Source organism: Capricornis sumatraensis, chromosome 7 (assembly GCF_032405125.1).
Source record: "Capricornis sumatraensis isolate serow.1 chromosome 7, serow.2, whole genome shotgun sequence".
In the NCBI taxonomy this organism is placed as follows: Eukaryota; Metazoa; Chordata; class Mammalia; order Artiodactyla; family Bovidae; genus Capricornis; species Capricornis sumatraensis.
The window spans coordinates 38,485,459-38,501,149 of NC_091075.1; the positions used below are offsets into that span (position 1 = coordinate 38,485,459).

The window sequence follows — 15,691 nt, forward strand, 5'->3', positions numbered from 1 at the left end:
ACAAGTCTTTATGTGGACCAGTGTTTTCAAATTGCTGGGTTCTATGGTAACTGAATTTATTCCTTCCCTGTTGATACCCTTTTCCCTTGCCTTTCAGGACACTGTTGGTTTCCCCCTGCTTTACTGTCCACACTGTCTGTCTAACCTTGGAGTGCTCTTGAGGTCAGTTCTTAGTCTTCTTCCCTTCTCTGTCTAGATTCACTCTCTAGGTGATCTCTTCCGATTACTTGGCTTTTGAATACCATCTATATACAGATAATTTCCAAACTTGTATTTGCAGTTCAAGCCTCTCAGCTCTTAACTCCTGTATCTAACTGCCTCCGTGACATCTCTACTTGTCTATCTTATGTGCCTCTCAATTTTAGCATGTCTAGAGCTATAAACTCCTGATTTACCCACCAGAATCTGTACCTCATGCTGTCTTGTCCAGCTCCATGATGGCGGTTCCTTTTTTTCAATGCTCAGGCCAAAACCTTTGGAGTCATCCTTGAATCCTTCCTCCTGTCCATGGCATCAGCAGATCCTGTTGACTCCACATTCAGAGCATGTCCAAAATCTGGTCTTCTCTCAACGTCTCCCTGATCCAATCCACAAACTTCTCAGTTACTTCCTAGCTGGTCTCCTTTAATCACTCTAACCAGTCTTTTCTTGATGTAGCAGTAAGGATCCTTTTAAAATGAAAGACCTGTTTCTTCTCTGTTCAACACTTTATCAAAGTTTTTTCCCCTTAAGGTGAAAACCAAAGTCTCAAAAATGCCCACAGGTCTCCATGATCTGAGCCCTCTGCTGCTTCAGTGACTGCACCTCCTGCCACTTCTCTTCTCACTCCGTTGTCTTCAGCCACAGTGGCCTCCTTGCTGTTCCGCAGACTTGCAAATCATGCTTCCTCCTCAGGATCTTTGCACTGCTCTGCATCTGAAATGCTCCTCCCCAGACAGTCTTCTGAGACCTCACTTTATTTCTTTAGGTCTGTGGTCACGACTGCCAGTGGCCTCTCAATATCTAATCTTCTCTCTCTTGGCTGGGTACATGGATGCACAGCCATAAGACCACTTTCCCTAATTTCCCTGGCAGCTGTGTGTCACCATGAGACTAAATTTTGGCCAATAAAAGTAAGCCGTGGGATTTCTCTTTAAGCTGGGGGGGGGGGGGTGTTGCCCTTCCTTCACTCTCCCTTCACTCTCCCTTCACTCTCCCTTCACTCTCCCTTCACTCTCCCTTCACTCTCCCTTCACTCTCTCTCTATCCCACAGTGTTTGCAACACAAACCAAAGTTTCTGCCCTCATGGAACTTATTTCTGCTTGGGGGAAAAGACAAAAAATTAACAAAAGTAGATACACAATGTGTTTGATGGTACTGGATGCAGTGGAAATAAATAAAGTTCATTTCAAGTCACTCAGTTGTGTCTGATTCTTCGTGACCCCATGGACTGCAGCACACCAGGCTTCCCTGTCCATCACCAACTCCTGGAGCTTACCCAAACTCATGTCCATCGAGTCGGTGATGCCATCCAACCATCTCATCCTCTGTTGTCCCCTTCTCCTCCTGCCCTCAATCTTTCCCAGCATCAGGGTCTTTTCAAATGAGTCAGTTCTTCACATCAGGTGGCCAAATTGGAGTTTCAGCTTCAGCATCAGTCCTTCCAATGAATATTCAGGACTGATTTAATAGGGTCATGTTAATAGGGTGTGGGGCATTTTGCTCTTTATTCTGTACTGTCAGAGATAGCTCCACTGATAAAGCAGAATTTGAGGAAAATCTTACATCAGTTTGGATTAGGTGGTCTTTTTGTTGTTGTTTGTTTGTTTTTTTACATGAAAGACCCTGACGCTGGGAAAGGTTGAAAGCAGGAAGAGAAGGGGACGACAGAGGATGAGATGGTTGGATGGCATCACCAGCTCAATGGACATAGGTTTGAGCAAGCTCTGGGAGTTGGTGATGGACAGGGAAGCCAGGCATGCTGCAGCCCATGGAGTCGCAAAACGCCAGATACGACTGAATGACTGAACTGACTGACTGACTGAAAGAATCTGCCTGCAACATGGGAGACCTGGGTTCAATCCCTGGGTTGGGAAGATATCCTGGAGGAGAGCATGGCAACCCACTCCAGTTTTCTTGCCTGGAGAATCCCCATGAACAGAGGAGCCTGGAGGGTTACAGTCCATGAGGTTGCAAAAAGTTGGACACGACTGAGTGACTAAGCGCACAAACCCCAAACAACATTGACTTTAACAGGATAGAAATGTATTTCAGGACTTCCCTTGCATTCCAGTAGTTAAGACTCTGCATTCCCAATACAGGGAGCATGGGTTCAGTCCCTGGTCAGAGAACTAAGATCCTCCATGCCACACAGCACAGCCAGAAGAAACAGAGCTATAAAAATATATTTCCTTCAAGTAAGCAAAATCTGTAAGTCAGGCTAGGAGGGGTAATGAGGCTGTCGGAGGTCACTACAGAGCCAAGACCCTTTAGCTTACAGCTCCTCAAAGCTGCAGTGCAGGGCTCCCTGCCTAGGTGTTGCCATCTGCTTTCCCACCAGGCCGCAGAAGACGTGTTGCCGCCCTGCACTTACATTAATCATTTAGTTTGCCCTGAATTTGACAGTTCGTTTCTTCATTTCTCACCTTCATTTTGGTCAGGAGAAGGGGGTTTTAATAGTCAAGTTTCCAATTCTCTGTACAATCCTGGACAAATCATTTCAGTTCTGTGAGCCCTGTACATTATTTCTGGGATGATGGGATTAGAACAGACCTCTCATCAGCTTTAAAACTAAGTGATTCTAAAATAGTCATTTAATTTCTGACTATTCCACCTATTTTTCTTGCATGAACATGAAACTTGTGTGACCAGCCATAATCAAGCAATTCAGTTAATGTTAAGTTTATTTTTCCATTTTAACACTTACCTTCAAAACCTTGAAGAGAAATTATTTACTTCTTGATAATTTTTTTAATTCTGAATCAGCATACGTTATTCTAAGGATTTTTTAAAAATTCACCTGCCCAGGATCTTGGAAGTGGGAATGGGAAATGAGGTGGTAGGATGAATTTTGGCAAGTGTACCACTTTTTTAAAATCTCCAAAGGATATTCTGATGTGCACCCCTGGGTAAGAAGCACTGCTTCCTGGCATTCCATCTAGTGTCAGTAGCATCCCTCTGGATCCCTGAGCATCCAGAGAACATTTGTTTTAAGGCCCCATCACCCTGTGTAATCCTGTCCTCTTAAGTTCACAAGAACTTGAGGCCAAAGGATTGCATTTAGGGTTGGATGGTAAACATTGCCATTGATTGATCATTGATTTTGATTATAGATAAATGATCAAAATTTTCAAAGCAGATTTTTATATTACTAATAGAGTGAGATGTTCAAGCTGGTTTTAGAAAAGGCAGAGGAACCAGAGATCAAATTGCCAACACCCGCTGGATCATGGAAAAAGCAAGAGACTTCCAGAAAAACATCTATTTCTGCTTTATTGACTATGCCAAAGCCTTTGACTGTGTGGATCACAATCAACTGTGGAAAATTCTGAAAGAGATGGGAATACCAGACTACCTAACCTGCCTCTTGAGAAACCTGTATGCAGGTCAGGAAGCAACAGTTAGAACTGGACATGGAACAACAGACTGGTTCCAAATAGGAAAAGGAGTACGTTAAGACTGTATATTGTCACCCTGCTTATTTAACTTCTATGCAGAGTACATCATGAGAAACGCTGGACCAGAAGAAATACAAGCTGGAATCAAGATTGCTGGGAGAAATATCAATAACCTCAGATATGCAGATGACACCACCCTTATGGCAGAAAGTGAAGAGGAACTAAAAAGCCTCTTGATGAAAGTGAAAGAGAGCGAAAAAGTTGGCTTAAAGTTCAACATTCAGAAAACAAAGATCATGGCATCTGGTCCCATCACTTCATGGGAAATAGATGGGGAAACAGTGGAAACAGTGTCAGACTTTATTTTTTGGGGCACCAAAATCACTGCAGATGGTGACTGCAGCCATGAAATTAAAAGACGCTTACTCCTTGGAAGAAAAGTTATGACCAACCTAGATAGTATATTGAAAAGCAGGGACATTACTTTGCCGACTAAGGTCCATCTAGTCAAGGCTATGGTTTTTCCTGTGGTCATGTATGGATGTGAGAGCTGGACTGTGAAGAAGGCTGAGCACCAAAGAACTGATGCTTTTGAACTGTGGTGTTGGAGAAGACTCTTGAGAGTCCCCTGGACTGCAAGGAGATCCAACCAATCCATTCTGAAGGAGATCAGCCCTGGGATTTCTTTGGAAGGAATGATGCTAAAGCTGAAACTCCAGTACTTTGGCCACCTCATGGGAAGAGTTGACTCATTGGAAAAGACTCTGATGCTGGGAGGGATTGCGGGCAGGAGGAGAAGGGGACGACAGAGGATGAGATGGCTAGATGGCATCACGGACTCAATGGACGTGAGTCTGAGTGAACTCTGGGAGATGGTGATGGACAGGGAGGCCTGGCGTGCTGCGATTCATGGGGTCGCAAAGAGTCGGACACAACTGAGCAACTGAACTGAACTGAACTGAATAGAATGAGAATTTGTAGAAATCTTACATTTAAATTCCTAAACTACTCAGTTTACACACCTGAATTTTTTTCTGATGAAAGACCTAAAGTCAGAAACTTGAACAAATGACTTTATAATAGCAGATGGAACTGTGTTGATGCTAGTGAGAGGGCTCACCTTATTGCCATGTACAGATTTTTCTATGAGCAGCCCCTAAAAGATGAGACTTGCTTGAGCCTAAGTCCCAGGCCAGATGGCTCTACTACGGGGCTGCTTAGTCCAACTAAATGCAGTTTCCCACTCCTGGTGTTGCATTAATAATCCTCATGCTCTGTAAATTTAGATTCTACCCATTTCTTTACCATAGCTAGTTTTTCAACTGACTTAATTTTGAAACTGAATATAGATGGCACTTTTAAACTAAGAATAATGCTTACACAGTGGAATTAATCTGCTTTATGGTATCAATGTTTGTGAAAGAAAGGTAGATACTATCAGTTCGTTCTGTTATTCATTTATTCATTATAGGAATATTTAACAGTCTTCTACTATTTACCAAGTGCAACTCTAGGATGCAAGGCAACAGCAATTAACAAAACAGACAAAAAATTCTGCTGTGATAGCCTGTAGCTTTTACAGAGGAGAGATGAGGTGTGAGAAGAGTTAACCAAGTTCTAAGAGATGTGTTACTTACTTGAGCCACACTGTGAAACCGTAACTAATCTGATCTATTACATTTCAAGATGAACTTTTTATATTGTGAATTTTTTGTTTTTTCACATATGAGTAATTTTTCTAACCAACTTAGTTAAGATGATTTTATACCAAGTATGGATTCACTCTAAAATTTAGATCAAGACGAGATTTTAATTAGTTATAATTTTACCATTGACCCATTTATACCAAAAAAAAGAGAGAAAAAAAGCAGCTACCTTGCAAATTTTCCTAAAGCATGTTAATAACTTACTTAAAAAAAAAAAAAACACCTGGAACATTAATTAGCTTGCACTGTCAGTTCAGTTCAGTCGCTCAGTCATGTCCGACTCTTTGCGACCCTATGGACTGCAGCACGCCAGGCTTCCCTATCCATCACCAACTCTCAGAGCTTGTTCAAACTCATGTTCATTGAGTTGATGATGCCATCCAACCATCTCATCCTCTGTCATCCCCTTCTCCTCCTGCCTTCAATCTTTCCCAGCATTGGGGTCTTTTCCAGTGAGTTGGTTCTTTGCATCAGGTGGCCAGAGTATTGGAGCTTCAGCTTTACCATCAGTCCTTCCAATGACTATTCAAGACTTATTTCCATTAGGATTAACTGGTTTGATATCCTTGCAGTCCAAGGGACTCTCAACAGACTTCTCCAACATCACAGTTCAAAAGCATCAATTCTTAGGTGCTGAGCTTTCTTTATGGTCCAACTCTCACATCCATACATGACTACTGGAAAAACCATAGCTTTGACTAGATAGATCTTTCTCAGCAAAGTAATGATGTGGTCTGACAAAACATGGTCCACTGGAGAAGGGAATGGCAAACCACTTCAGTATTCTTGCCTTGAGAACCCCATGAACAGTATGAAAAGGCTTGCACTGTAGCTGGCTCATAAAAGATTGATCAAATTATTTACCAGGAGAATTGATAGTTGCTATTTAATAAATCTCACTTCTGAAAAGCAAATTTTAAATCATTTTTGAGCAAAATCAAAGGCTTTAAATTTTTTTCTAATTTAGGAGGCTTTAAAAAATGTTTAAGCTAAAAATGCCTTTTATAAAAAAACTAGAGCAAAGCATCTGTTTCCTGGTACTTATTTCACCATTTCTTCTTCTGAAGGTGCTAAGTTTAATGAACATGAAGAAAAAGGAAGAGGCTTTGTCCTTTTTCAACAAATGACAAGTGCAGGACAGAAAAGGTCAAGGATATTGAGAAGGTCCAGTGAACTTTATTTAGAAAGTCTAAATGTTAAATATTAACTTTTCTGCTTTCATCCTGCTATCACAGTTTTCCTTCATCATTGAGCCTTGAGTGTAATTTTCTGCCCTGTTCTAATCTCCTCTTGAAGTACCTGATGATGGAATGAATAGACTTTTACCATTCCAAAATTCAAGCACAGCACCTGACCAGTGCTTAGAGTGACTCCTAAGACCAAAACATTAAAGTTTGTGAGACTTAAACTTTTAAAAATTAGGCATTAATAATACAGTTTCATAATAGTGTGCCAAATTGTTATAAATTTTTCTACAGTTGACTCACATGCCTATCCCTTTTCTAGCAAGAAGCATAATAATCAGGAAATATTCACCTATAAAAGGAAAGGGGGCTACAAGTTTCAGAGAGATTGGTCCCCGTCCACTAAACTGAGTCCCACCTGTTTCTGAACTCACCTGCCATCGCTCGGTTTCAGAGCGGACGGCTCCTACCCCACACCTGTGCACGGCACAGAGGGCACTGTTGTGTCCTCACGGTGACAGATTTTCTATGGATAAACATCAAGACAAATGTAATTTTTTTCATGTCTTTTCTTTTCAGTCACATCAGTGTTTCAGGGTAAATCAGATTGTGGCATCACAGACTGCATCAGGGGCTGGATTCTTTGTTCAGATTTTTAAAGATTAGACCATGTTAAAAAAACCTTTGTAGTACTGATTAAGGCTGAATTTGGTTTTGGACCTTTGAAATTTATTCATGTATGTTTTATTTTTTGTTTGTTTTTAATTTTGTTAGTACAGTTTATTTACAGCATTGTGTTAATTTCAGGTATACAGCAAAATGATTCAGATATATAGATACTCATTTTCAGTTTCTTTTGCCTTATAGGTTATTACAAAATATTGAGTAGATTTCCCTGTGCTTTACAGTAGGTCCTTGTTATCTATGTTATATGTAGTAGTGTGTATATGTTAATCCCAAATTCCTAATTTATCCATCCTTCCACCATCCCCTTTGGTAACCATAAGTTTATTTCATGTATATTTTAGATATAGTATACCTACATAACACAAGTATTATAGGAGATCCAACCAGTCCATTCTGAAGGAGATCAGCCCTGGGATTTCTTTGGAGGGAATGATGCTGAAGCTGAAACTCCAGTACTTTGGCCACCTCATGCAAAGAGTTGACTCATTGGAAAAGACTCTGATGCTGGGAGGGATTGGGGGCAGGAGGAACAGGGGACGACTGAGGATGAGATGGCTGGATGGCATCACTGACTCGATGGACGTGAGTCTGAGTGAACTCCAGGAGTTGGTGATGGACAGGGAGGCCTGGCGTGCTGCAATTCACAGGGTCACAAAGAATCGGACACGACTGAGCAACTGAACTGAACTGATGCTTGTGTTAAGTCGCTTCAGTCATGTCCGACTCTGCAACCCTATGGACTGTAGCTCACCAGACTTTTCTGTTCATGGGAATTCTCCAGGCTAGAACACTGGAGCAGGTTGCCATGCCCTCCTCCAGGGGATCTTCCTGACACAGGGATCAAGCTCGTGTCCTCGTGTCTCCTGTGGTTCATGCATTGTGGGTGGATTCTTTACCACTGAGCCACAGGGAAACCTATACATATGTGTGTACACACACACACATTTACACACATTTTTATTTGCTAACTCACACTTATATATCATAGCACACTGTATTATCTATCGTAACAAAACTTTTTCACAGTCCCATTAAACCTTTGTAGATATTTTAATGACTAAATATTCTTTCATCATATAAATGGGCCATAATTACCTATTATAGTAATTTGTCTATTTAGAATGATTTTATTTGGAGCGTATTATAAATAAAAATATGATGAACACATTTTCCAAATGGTTTCCTCATATCTGATTTCTTTCCGCTAAGATCATATTGCTAGAATAGTTAAGTGGGTGCCACAGAGATAAATTTAAAGAAAGTTTTAATTATTAATGCCCCTTAAAAAAGAGGAAAATGGGTTGCATTATGGGATATAATGTGACTTTTATCCAAAAATACCTTTTTTTCTTGTAATTTAGCATTTAACGTATGAACAAATATACAGGGTAGTGGTAAGCACAGGCCCTGTGGCCTGGCTCCCTGGGTTATAACTGTGTCTCTGCCACTTCCTCACTGGACAGACAACTCAAAGTATGCCTCAGTTTCCTCAGCTGTGAAATGGTGATAATAATAGTCCCTGCCTCTTTGGGTTGTTGTAAGAATTAAATGGGTTAATTTATGTAAATCTCTTGGAACCATGGTAGCATGGTGTCACTAAATATTTATAACAGTAACAGCAATAGCATCTAAAAATATTTCTTGATTTCACATTTTCAAAGGTTTTTCTTCTATTTCCCTGGCATCTCAAATACTAACATATTTCAAATGACTTCTTAGTTAGATTCTTTCATACCTACAAGTACATGCACAGAATGCGCCTTCCTAAAGATTCCTAGAATTTTTAGTGTTTGAGTTGTAGACATAAATCACGCGGCACATGCCTAGATCCTTATCTCAAACAGCCAATGGCAGAATTCTTAGCAAAATCTTTTTCATAGATGGTTGGGGGGCTTTGATAGTTTCCACCTTCAAGTACAAAAGTTATCACAAAGATCACTAAAAGAAAGGAGCAAAAGTAGTGTGAATTCATGGATATCTTCAATGGAAAAAGAAAGCTGTCTACCCCAGTTAGTATCCCAAACTCTTGGCCATTTTTCTACTGCAGTCACGTGCTCTGAAACTGCAGGTGGGTCTCTTCAAAGGCATTCACTCTATTTATTACAATAAGACATTTATCTTTTATTTTTTGCAGTAAATCTGTGCCCCACAGGGCTTGCCTGAACCTCGTGGAAAGTGAAAGTGAAGATCACTCAGTCATATCCACCTCTTTGCAACCCCATGGACAATACAGTCCATGGAATTGTCCAGGCCAGAATACTGGCGTAGGTAGCCTTTCCCTTCTCCAGAACATCTTCCCAACCCAGGTATCAAACCCAGGTCTCCCACATTGCGGGCAGATTTTTTCGCAGCTGAGCCACAAGGGAAGTCCAGAACCTCACTGAGTCACTAGCAGTTTTTGCATAGATAAGGCAGGGCTGTGTGGCCTCCTTGACCCAATCTTGCTAAGCTCAGAGCTGTTCTTGGCCCGTTATATGATAACATGCCAATGACAAAAAGGGAGGACACAACCAGAAGAAAAGCGTAGAGAAATGGCCTCCATATAGATTTCATCTTCCTGTTCCCTCTGAAGCAGGGTTCCTAAAAGTCAGCTGTAATGATGTTTTGGAGCAGACAACTGTTTCATGGCAGGCTGTCCTGTGCACTGTAGAATGTTTAGTCACGTCTCTGGCTTCTACTCACTAGTTTGCAGTGTCACATACCCTCGCCCCTATCATGTAGTTGCTGGTATCTGAATCCTAGTATGGCCTTCTGTTCTGTTGAGTTCAGTCACTCAGTCATATCTGACTCTTTGTGACCCCATGAACTGCAGCATGCCAGGCCTCCCTGTCCATCACCAACCCCTGGAGGCCACTCAAACCCATGTCCATGGAGTCAGTGATGCCATCCAACCATCTCATCCTCTGTCATCCCCTTCTCCTCCTGCCCTCAATCTGTCCCAGCATCAGGGTCCTTTCAAATGAGTCAGCTCTTCATATCAGGTGGCTAAAGTATTGGAGTTTTAGCTTCAACATCAGTCCTTCCAATGAACACCCAGGACTGATCTCCTTTAGGATGGACTGGTTGGATCTCCTTGAAGTCCAAAGGACTCTCAAGAGTCTCCAACACCACAGTTCAAAAGCATCAATTCTTCAGCGCTCGGCTTTCTTTATAATCCAGCTCTCACATCCATACATGACTACTGGAAAAACCATAGCCTTGACTAGACGGACCTTTGTTGGCAAAGTAATGTCTCTGCTTTTCAATATGCTATCTATGTTGGTCATAACTTTCCTTCCAAGGAGTAAGTGTCTTATAATTTCATGGCTGCAATCACCATCTGCAGTGATTTTGGAGCCCCCCAAAATAAGGTCTGACACTGTTTCCACTGTTTCGCCATCTATTTCCCATGAAGTGATGGGACCAGATGCCATGATCTTATATTTCTGAATGTTGAGCTTTAAACCAACTTTTTCACTCGCCTCTTTCACTTTCTTCAAAGGCTCTTTAGTTCTTCTTCACTTTCTGCCATAAGGGTGGTGTCATCTGCATATCTGAGGTTATTGATATTTCTCCCAGCAATCTTGATTCCAGCTTGTGCTTCCTCCAGCCCAGCGATCCTCATGATGTACTCTGCATTTAAGTTAAATAGGCAGTGACAATATACAGCCTTGACGGACTCCTTTTCCTATTTGGAACCAGTCTGTTATTCCATGTCCAGTTCTAACTGTTGCTTCCTGACCTGCATACAGGTTTCTCAAGAGGCAGGTCAGGTGGTCTGATATTCCCATCTCTTTCAGAATTTTCCACAGTTTATTGTGATCCACATAGTCAAAGGCTTTGGCATAATCAGTAAAGCAGAAATTGGTGTTTTTCTGGAACTCTTTTGCTTTTTCCATGATCCAGCGGATGTTGGCAATTTGATCTCTGGTTCCTCTGCCTTTTCTAAAACCAGCTTGAACATCTGGAAGTTCATGGTTCACGTATTGCTGAAGCCTGGCTTGGAGAATTTTAAGCATTACTTTAATAGCGTGTGAGATGAGTGCAATCGTGTGGTAGTTTGAGCATTGTTTGGCATTGCCTTTCTTTGGGATTGGAATGAAAACTGACCTTTTCCAGTCCTGTGGCCACTGCTGAGTTTTCCAGATTTGCTGGCATCTTGAGTGCAGCACTTTCACAGCATCATCTTTCAGGATTTGAAATAGCTCTACTGGAATTCCATCACCTCCACTAGCTTTGTTCATAGTGATGCTTCCTAAGGGCCACTTGACTTCACATTCCAGGATGTCTGGCTCTAGGTAAGTGATCACACCATTGTGATTATCTGGGTCATGAAGATCTTTTTTGTACAGTTCTTCTGGGTATTCTTGCCACCTCTTCTTAATATCTCCTGCTTCTGTTAGGTCCATACCATTTCTGTCCTTTATTGAGCCCACGTTTGCATGAAATGTTCCCTTGGTATCTCTAATTATTTTGAAGAGATCTTTACTCTTTCCCATTCTGTTGTTTTCCTCTAATTCTTTGCATTGATCTCTGAGCAAGGCTTTCTTATCTCTCCTTGCTATTCTTTGGAACTCTGCATTCAGATGGTTATGTCTTTCCTTTTCTCCTTTGCTTTTTGCTTCCCTTCTTTTCACAGCTATATGCAAGGCCTCCTCAGAGAACCATTTTGCTTTTTTGCATTTCTTTTTCTTGTGGATGGTCTTGATTCCTGTCTCTTGTACAGTGTCACAAACCTCCACCCATAGTTCATCAGGCACTCTGTCTATCAGATCTAGTCCCTTGAATCTATTTCTCACTTCCACTGTATAGTCATAAGGGATTTGAATTAGGTCATACCTGAATGGTCTGTTGGTTTTCTCCACTTTCTTCAATTTAAGTCTGACTTTGGCAATAAGGAGTTCATAACCCAAGCCACAGTCAGCTCCTGGTCTTGTTTTTGCTGACTGTATAGAGCTTCTCCATCTTCAGCTACAAAGAATATAATCAATCTGATTTCAGTGTCGACCACCTGGTGATGTCCATGTGTAGAGTCTTCTCTTGTGTTGTTGGAAGAGGGTGTTTGCTATGTCCTGGGTGTTTTCTTGGCAGAACTCTATTAGCCTTTGCCCTGCTTCATTCTGTACTCCAAGGCCAAATTTGCCTGTTACTCCAGGTGTTTCTTGACTTCCTACTTTTGCATTCCAGTCCCCTATAATGAAAAGGACATCTTTTTTGTGTGTTAGTTCTAGAAGGTCTTGTAGGTCTTCATAGAACTGTTCAGCTTCTTCAGCATTCCTGGTCAGGGCGTAGACTTGAATTACCATGATATTGAATGTTTTGCCTTGGAAACAAACAGAGATCATTCTGCCGTTTTTGAGACTGCCTTTCGGACTCTTTTGTTGACTATAATGGCTACTCCATTTCTTCTAAGGGATTCCTGCCCACAGTAATAGATATAATGGTCATCTGAGTTAAGTTCACCCATTCCAGTCCATCTTATTTCGCTGATTCCTAGAATATCGATATTCACTCTTGTCATCTCCTGTTTGACCACTTCCAATTTGCCTTGATTCATAGACCTAACATTCCAGGTTCCTATGCAATATTGCTCTTTACAGCATCGAACCCTGCTTCCATCACCAGTCCCATTCACAACTGGGTTTTGTTTTTGCTTTGGCTCCGTCCGTTCATTCTTTCTGGAGTTATTTCTTCACTGATCTCCAGTTGCATATTGGGCACCTACCAACCTGGGGAGTTCATCTTTCAGTGTCCTATCTTTTTGCCTTTTCATACTGTTCATTATGTAGTCTATTTTAATGTAAACTGGCAAATGGAATAAGCTGCATGTTACCTTTTTGTACCTTAGAATATTTTTTTTGTATAAATTTTTGAATCAAATTTAGAACCCAAATTTTCACTGAACCTACATTCATTTCAATATTGACAGAAAATACACTACTTTCTCAGTGTTTTTTAACTGATATTTCATGTTTATTCTTAATGAAAAGTCACATGAAAAAGGAGCCCCGTATGAAAAATATAATCACATGTATTTATACTTTTGTATTCTTTTGCTGCTCGCGTATTTCTCTTGAAAGTACATATTGTTGGCTAATACAGCTATGAGTTATAGTTAATTCATAATTTTTTAGAATTTTTCTTTGATTTTCATGAACTTATGAATATTCTGCAGATAAATGCAACTGAAGAGTTGATTGATAATCATCAGATTTGGGAAGATATTACATAACTACTATACTAGTAAAGCCTAGCTTTATTTAGTGTTTATTTTGTGTTAAATGTCACTCTTTGCTAAATTAGTTTCATGTAGTCCTCATAGTGGTATAAATGTATTAAATATTTATGTTCATAATTGTCCCCATGTTATTGTTTTAAACATTAAGCCTAATATTTAATTTTTTATTGGCATATAATTGTTTGCAATGTGCTAATTTCTGCTGTACAACAACATGAATCAGCTGTGTGTACACATGTATTCCGTCCCTCCCTCACACCCCTGTCCCACCCCTCCAGGTCATCAAATCTCTGCGCTGAGTTCCCCTGTGCTATACAGCAGGTTCCCACTAGGTACCTATTTTGCACGTGGTAGTGTATATATATGTCAATGCTGCTCTCCTGTTACTCTTTTTAATTGTCCGTAATCTATCCTCTTGTTCACTCAGTGTCTTGGGAATATCTTGTAGTTGAGTGTTTGTCTGACAATAAGTGTTTATTAATGGGTTCAAAACTTTGCCAGACTTTTTGGTAAAAATGTTGTTGTTCAGTCACGAAGTCATGTCCCACTCTTTTGTGACCCCGTGGACTGCCTGCCAGGCTCCTTTTTCCATGGGATTTTCCCAGGCAAGAATACTAGAGTGGGTTGCCATTTCCTTCTCCATGGCATCTTCCCAACCCAGGGACCAAATTTGTGTCTCCTGCATTGGCAGGAGGATTCTTTACCATTGAGCCACCAAGGAAGCCCAGTAAAAATGTTACAAATAATATAAAGAAGAAGAAGGGGAAATCTGGTTGAGACCATGTGACCTAGAAACTCGAGATAACTAAGATTATGCTATTAGATGACATGCAATGAAGTGTAGTTTGTGTGGTGGTGAGTTAACAGGAATTCAGAATTGGGAAAGGTTATTTAGACCTGACAGTAGTTAGTGAAGCTCTGTGGTCAGTGGATTCTTATCTGAACTTCATAGGAAGTTAAGATTTGGTTTGGTTGGTGATTGGTCAGTGATCATCAGATGACATTCTAGGTGAATGGACAAGCAAGAGACAGTCCTCAAGGCGAGAAAGAGCTTCCAGAGTAACAAATACAATGGATCCAAGTTTTGAAAATTTCCTGCAATTCTGACATGATTTTTACACATTTTTAGGAAAAGAATATTGATCATATTCTCATTTTTTTTCTGACTTAAGACAATGTGAGAGTATTTCTGGGGTTAGAGAGACCTCAGGTATAAAAAGTCTGTACTCTGAGTATTCATTTGGCATTTGTGTTGTCCATGATTCAGGAGACAGAAGAAAAGTAAATCGTATTTATTTCCTTAATTCAAAATTTATTACACCATGCTTTGCCCTACAAAAGATTACAATGGAAACTTGCAAACTGGTGTATATTTTGCTTGTTGATAGTGAATATTTCTGGATAACTTTCCCACACTGGAATTCTTTATTTCACGGGTTCTCAGACTTATTTCCTTCTGCTTCTTTCTAGCTCTTTATTCTCTTCTTCTAGGTTGCTGCCTTATATACTCTCTTAATCTTTCATTACATAGAATAGTTATTCTAAGGAGGCGTTAGGCCTGGGGAAGATTGGTTTGAGAGTCCAGGAGAGGTGTGTGGATCATATATGGTTTGAAAGTTCCCCTCAGAAATACTGGTATCTCCCCTTTACTGTGCCCTTTGCTATAAAAGAAGTTTTATACACATTTTTATTTCTGTATCTCAGTTGATATTTTTCTGGGGTATGATTAATTCATTATTAATGAATTCAAATAAACTGTCTTCAGTGTCTTAACTGGAAAGTTTTTGAAGATTCCTTTCTCTCTCTTTTTAAAATTTTGTATTTTAGATCCGCAAATCCAGTAGTGAGGGATCTATTTGGACCCACGGGGTACCACACCCAGAGCTGTCTGAGGGTGTTCCTCAGGCCAGCCTGCAGCTGAGTCGGAGAAAATCCTGCTGGGATGACATGAGTTCAGTGGAGGATGCTAATGCTGCGAAGTTGCTGTCCAGGTTGGCATGTTTCTTTTGTTTATGTGCCATGTATTGCCATCTGAGCTAATGTAAAAGGCCCTCATATGTAGGTGTGTTTACACCAGGGTCATCAGGATACAGATCAGTAAAACTGTTTAAAATTTACTGTAACTTTTGAAAATGTTCTGATCTTATCACAGAAGCATTCCTGGTTTGTTACATTCTATTTTCTGGATTAAAACAAATTATTTAGTCAGTCAATCTATGCTAGCCTCACATTAAATGTTGGAAGAGTTATTTTGGGGGGATGCCTTTTCATAGTATGTTCAGTGGCCAATATTATCTGCA

General features: G+C 40.5%; 1 protein-coding gene across 1 annotated transcript in view; it reads left to right on the forward strand.

Moving 5' to 3' along the window:
- The window catches only part of FAM13A (family with sequence similarity 13 member A), a 334,488-nt gene that overhangs the window by 195,527 nt on the left and 123,270 nt on the right, over positions 1-15,691 (forward strand). Inside the window, exon 7 of the mRNA XM_068974938.1 lies at positions 15,219-15,382. Coding sequence (XP_068831039.1) covers positions 15,219-15,382 — 164 coding nt within the window. The remainder of the gene's footprint in view (positions 1-15,218; positions 15,383-15,691) is intronic.